The following is a 6,153-nucleotide window of genomic DNA, read 5'->3' as shown; positions in this document are numbered from 1 at the left end:
CGGCTAGGCTATACAAAGATGGAAAAACCACAGAAGAAGACGTTAGAGTACTTCCGTTTTTTTCAGTATTCCGAGCTGTCAAATGTTTGCTATGCATCGTTTGAAAACAGCCCATATAAGAACATAGTAATGAAATAAGAATAACTTCTAATAATTGCATAACATTTGCAACAAAAGCAACCCTCCATTTCTTTATTTAATTTGTTTCAGGTAGTTGTTCAACTTCTAATTTAATTTATTTGGGCGACGGTGGCACATGAGTTAAGTGCTCACCCAGTAATTGGAAGGCAGAAGGCTGCAGGTTCGAGCCCTGCTCAGTCTGTCACTGTCATTGTGCCCTTGGGCAAGACACTTAAGTGACCTACCCTGCTGGTGGTGTTCGGAGGTACTGGTGGCACCAGTGAACGGCAGACTCGCCTCTGTGTGTTCCCTAGGGCAGCTGTAGCTACAATGTAGCTCATCACCACCAGGATGTAAATGGGTGAATGACTGATTGTGTTGTAAAGTGCCTTGGGGGGTTCCAGGACTCTAGAAAGTGCTATATCAAATACAGGCCACTTATTTAAATTTAGTTTTAAGTTTTAACAAAAATGCTAATTTTGACATTTTTCTATGCAATTTGTCACTTTTTTATTGTCCTTACCTATTATGTTGCCCATATATTGAAAACAGATTATTGACATGTGTTGTAAAATGGTAGAAATGGTCATTTATAAAGCTCTTAATAATAAGGCTCCATCACTGATCTGATTGTTCCTTGATCCTAATGGAGCAATTCACTCTCACTGCAGGTTTACTGCTGGGTCCTAGAATATCTAAAACTAGGAAGGGAGGCATATCTTTTAGTCATCAGGCTCCTCTCTTGTGTAACCAGCTCCCAGCTTTAGTCTGTGAGGCCACCGTATCTACTTTTAAGACTAGACTTAAAACGTTTTTATGTGATAGGACTTATGGTTACATTCTGAATGATGCTAGCCCAGGTGTGGATAAGTGAGGGAATGAGGTAGAGTGTGCAGCGAGGAATACAGTCAGTAAAGATGGTTCTCCCTGGTCCTGCTTCCCACATGCCTCCACCTGAAAGGTTTTGATATCCTGAGCAGTTTTCGTAGTTATGCTGCTATAGGCTACTGGAGGACATACTGACTACTTTCCGCACTCTGCTACTTTCTTCTGCCACTGCTCTCCAATTGCATTATTTCCTGTTATTTCAGCTGTTAACTTTATGTTTTCTCTAAATATTTTTTTTCTCCTCAGAAGAAGCTACATGGCATTCTGCTGTGCTGTGGTTTTCTCCCTCTCCTGATATTAACCTTTACTTTCTTTAACATAGAATGTCAGGATAAACACAAACGTAACACAAGCATTGTTTATTGAAACAAATTCAAATTGAAACTCATTTGTTTCAATCCTGCTGCAATGCAAACATTATAAAAGCACCCAAAACAGCACAGAATACTTTAATAATAGACATTTGGCCAATCTTAACAGCACCTGCTCTGAAACTGGTCAGGAAACAAAGCATCTGTTTATAGCCTAACAACATCCTATGTAAAAGCGATAAATGTGACAGAATCTGAATGGTTTCTCTGAACAGTTTTACCTAAAAAGAAAAAATCACATATAAGGACAAAAAATACAAAGAAAAATTACTCTTAGGAAATATCAAACAGAGAAAAAGAAAATATGATTAAAAAATGACTGCAATTTGACTACAAACATTATTAGGTGGAACCGTTCCTAACTTTTGTGACAAAATAGAAAATGACACTGTGGTGTTTGTTTTTCTTTCGATTTTTCTTAACTTCTTTTTATGTTGCCATTGAATTGTATGATAAAACAGATCATTCTGCTCACAAGAGAGGAAAAAGCAAATGAACTAAAAACTAATATATCACAAATACCATCTTTTTTAAAAATTTGAACTTTGAATGCGGTCTTCAGATAAACACAAACAGTGATGCAGGAGATTTATGCCATTTCAATCCCACTCTCCTGAAGAGGTGACTCCACCTGGGGCTCATTGGTTTTTGCCTTGGGTGCCTGCTTCGAGCTCTTCTTCTTCTTGTTCCTAGGATGACCAATTAACACTTAAAGATGCTTGTTCTAACTATAATTAATCATATGGCTTCATGTTGTTATTAAAAAAAGAAAAGACACACAAAATTGTGCTTACTTTGACTGAATTGTGAGGACAGTCACAGCAATGATGACAGCAAGAATGATGACGCCAAGCAAAACTCCACAGATGATTGCTGGGAAAGAAGATTTAGGAGTAATGGAACTAATATATGAGGTTTTATGATTATAACCTGAAGAAAAACAGATTATGGTAATAAAAGTTGAGCTGTTCTGTCATTGTTTATTACTGACCAATTGGAGTGTCCGGCTCATCCTCTTCCTCTTCCTCTCTATCATCTATTAGAACCAAAACAAGAAAGAATTTTTTTTTGTTTGTCTATCTAAACAGTGAAACATCAACCAACTGACGAAAGATTGTTCTTCTTCCAGAGAGAAATCAGTGCTCACCGTGGATCCCGGCACAGGTGGCGTTGCAGCTTTCAGCATCAAAAAACCTGTTACCATTGCCATTACATCCAGTCCAAAGGAACTTTTTGCACTTGTCATGAACAGAGTCGTAGTAATACCTCAAGAAGGTGCCACCACATTCACCAGTGGTGTGTTTTAATCTGCAAACTTTGCGGACTGTGGGGGAAAAAAACACCATCAATTTAATGATTCAGTTGCTGCTAATTAAATTCTTTACTATGTCTGAACATAAAACATACACACTTCTGCAAGACAGTGAGTTAGTTATTCAAACATATTTAAAGCTTTCAGTATTTTTTCCTTTTCACCACTTGGTGGTGCATTGGTGTCTCTTAAAGCAGACAGGTGGCTTTCCAATACAGTTGCTGTCAGAATGAATCAAAAGTTGAACACTTTTTTTGTCATTTTACATGAAGTAGCTCAGAAATTTGACTTTTTTGTACATTTCTTGACATTTTTGGGGGCTTAATATCTTGTGAGGAGCTTTTATTTTGCTCCCTTGAGGTGTTTCAGACCATAAAAGTCTTATCAGCCAAGTCAAGCTTCAAAGTCCATCAACAGAATGAACCTTTATTTAAACTCTATTCTCATTTACCTTTTGAGTAAATTTCAAGTTACATTTAACCATTTTTCTACTTTATTCAAGTCAAAACCCTCTCACCATCCATGGGGTAGGTATTCTCAGCATTGGGTGAACAGGTTCTCAAGCAATCGCTTTCACTTGTAAAACGGTTGCCATTTCCTCCCTCGCCATTGTAGAAGAAAGGGTTACACCGATCAGAGGCGTGATCATAGAAAACGAAAAAGGTGAAGTTTGTGCCTTGACCTGGATTAGGTCCTTCTCTACAGTAATCTGTTGGATAAAGAAAAATACAAATACAAATAAAGTTTAGAGTGGTTTCGGTGGGAGTTTACAAAATTACAAACTGTATAATATGTGTTTAAGCAAGACTCATCAGCAGACACACTAGTAATGTTTAACTAGCCAGAAATCCACTCCCTTTTTTATGACGACAATAAAAAGTATTTCTTAAAAAGGAAGTGCTTACAGATGTTTTCTTTGTTCACGAGCACATCAGATTTTGGTGTTGTATTTTTTCCCATTTTAACAAATTTGCTAAAAATGTCCCTTAAATGTTTTGAAACGTACTAAAATGGCATCGCTGTAATTATTTTCTTGCCTTTTCAGGCTCAGACAGAAGTGATCTCAGAGTTAAAAGGTTAGAAAGGGAACCTTGTCAGCAAAACATGGAAAATAGGATATAAAGCTCATTGTCAGGAAGGTAAACAAACATAAACTAGCATCATTTCAGCTTTAAATCAACGTGGAGTTAAAGACGAAAACAAACATGCAGCCATGCTGCTGTAATGTCTGTTTGGAGGGAAAAACATGATGTCGCAAAATAGTTTATTCTTGTTTTTCTCTGTACAGAATACATTCTGTTTATTCAGTCTCATGTATAAACCCCATGTTTCCAGATAAGGATGATCACTGACATGACTGATGGTTTAACTTTACCACCATTGATCCTGTTTCATTGAAACTAAAGAACCAAATAGAATCTACAGTTTTAAAATTGTACCTTTTGCACAAAACATGAACCCGATTAGATAGCTTAGCCAACCTAGTCTGAAACCTGTGAAACCATCTTCTCTTTATGTTTTTGAATCTAATTGTAATTGTAGAGAAATTAGAATAAATTAGATTATCTGATTCGTACCTGGAGTGGAGTGGCTGATGTGAAATGCTGCCAAAACAGTTGTTAAAAGCAACAGGCTCTTCATGTTGCTGCTCGTCTTGGTGCAGTCTTTCCTGAAATGACTGAGGTATCATAAACTACGATGGGAGTGGGTACTAATGCCTGACCTTTGGACCAGTGCTTCCCTAATGCTGGTTATGCTTATTGAAACCAACGTTAAGTGCAATGAGTTGATTGCAAATATGTATCAAGACTTTCAGTTCAAATTTAAATTATGATTCTGTTCATTTTAGTAAACGTGGATCATAAAACCATAACTATTTCAATATTAACCAGAGAACCAATAAAGAGGAAAAGAGGAACAAACTGCTGTAACCTGCATCCACCGATTACTCTAGAATACAGTTTCATCAGGAGATTCATTAAAGGCATGCTATTCAGAAACATGTCTTATCAGGAATAGGACTGAATATAATACAATGATGGTGATGTTGATGACATCATGTACAGTATAGCGAATGGTATTTTGATTTATTGCGTTGATTTGCAATTCAGCACATTTAACAGCTGACTCATTCTTCACAAAACAGGAGTTTCTGTCTTTTATCTGAACTCAGTATTGATACAGTGCTGTAAAACAGTATTTGCCCTCCAACGTCATTTTTCTGCTTTTGTATATTTGTCACACGTAGATGTTCCAGATCAGCAAAAACACCAGGCAAATGAATCCAGGGTAAATACACAATGCGGTTTTCAAATTATATTTATAGATATTTATGTTTGGTTTTAATTCATTTTCCACTAAAATCAGCATCTCATAGAAAAAATTATCCATACTTTTTTGCTATTTATTTCATAATTCTGAAATAAAATATATTTTTTTAAAAACATGACAACACATCTCTTCTACATTTTAGGTCGTCATCTTCCTCCGCTTATCCGGGTCGCGGGGCAGCATCCCAACTAGGGAGCTCCAGACCATCCTCTCCCCGGCTACCTCCACCAGCTCCTCCGGCAGGACCCCAAGGCGTTCCCGGACCAGATTGGAGATGTAACCTCTCCAACGTGTCCTGGGTCGACCCGGGGGCCTCCTGCTGGCAGGACATGCCTGAAAGACCTCCCCAGGGAGGCGTCCAGGAGGCATCCTGACCAGATGCCCAAACCACCTCAACTGGCTCCTTTCAATCCGGAGGAGCAGCAGTTCTACTCCGAGTCCCTCCCGAATGTCCGAGCTCCTCACCCTATCTCTAAGGCTGAGCCCGGCCACCCTACGGAGGAAACTCATTTCGGCCGCTTGTATCCGCGATCTCGTTCTTTCAATCATTACCCAAAGCTCATGACCATAGGTGAGGATTAGGACGTAGATCAAGCGGTAACTCGAGATCCTGGCTTTCTGGTTCAGCTCCCTCTTCACCACGACAGATCGGCTCAGCGTCCGCATCACTGCAGACGCCAAACCAATCCGCCTGTCGATCTCCCGATCCCTCCTACCCTCACTCATGAACAAGACCCCGAGATACTTAAACTCCTCCACTTGAGGTAGGACCTCTCTCCCAACCCGGAGTTGGCAAGTCACCCTTAACCGGTCGAGAACCATGGTCTCAGATTAGAAGGTGCTGAACCTCATCCCAGCCGCTTCACACTCGGCCACGAACCTACCCAGCAAGAGCTGAAGGTCAGAGCTGGATGAAGCTAGGAGGACCACATCATCCGCAAAAAGCAGAGACGAGATTCTCCTGCCACCAAACTCGACACACTCCACACCACGGCTGCGCCTAGAAATTCTGTCCATAAAGGTTATGAACAATACCGGTGACAAAGGGCAGCCCTGGCGGAGTCCAACCCTCACCGGGAATAGGTCCGACTTACTACTGGCTATGCGGACCAAACTCACGCTCCTCTGGTA

At 39.8% G+C, this 6,153-nt stretch overlaps 1 protein-coding gene across 1 annotated transcript; it reads right to left on the bottom strand.

Moving 5' to 3' along the window:
- Positions 1–1,352: 1,352 nt before the first annotated feature.
- si:dkeyp-73b11.8 (inter-alpha-trypsin inhibitor) lies at positions 1,353–4,395 on the bottom strand. The gene is made up of 6 exons (XM_015964427.3): positions 4,269–4,395; positions 3,209–3,400; positions 2,527–2,703; positions 2,371–2,415; positions 2,174–2,252; positions 1,353–2,068 (listed from the first exon to the last, which is right to left on the bottom strand). Exons 1-6 carry the CDS (start codon positions 4,330–4,332, stop codon positions 1,969–1,971), a joined length of 657 nt encoding a protein of 218 aa, XP_015819913.1. The 5' UTR covers positions 4,333–4,395; the 3' UTR covers positions 1,353–1,968.
- Positions 4,396–6,153: the final 1,758 nt, after the last annotated feature.

This window comes from Nothobranchius furzeri, chromosome 4 (genome assembly GCF_043380555.1).
Source record: "Nothobranchius furzeri strain GRZ-AD chromosome 4, NfurGRZ-RIMD1, whole genome shotgun sequence".
NCBI classification, from domain to species: domain Eukaryota; kingdom Metazoa; phylum Chordata; class Actinopteri; order Cyprinodontiformes; family Nothobranchiidae; genus Nothobranchius; species Nothobranchius furzeri.
The sequence above is the reverse complement of the archived record's forward strand: the minus strand, read 5'-3'. Positions and strand labels throughout refer to the sequence as shown.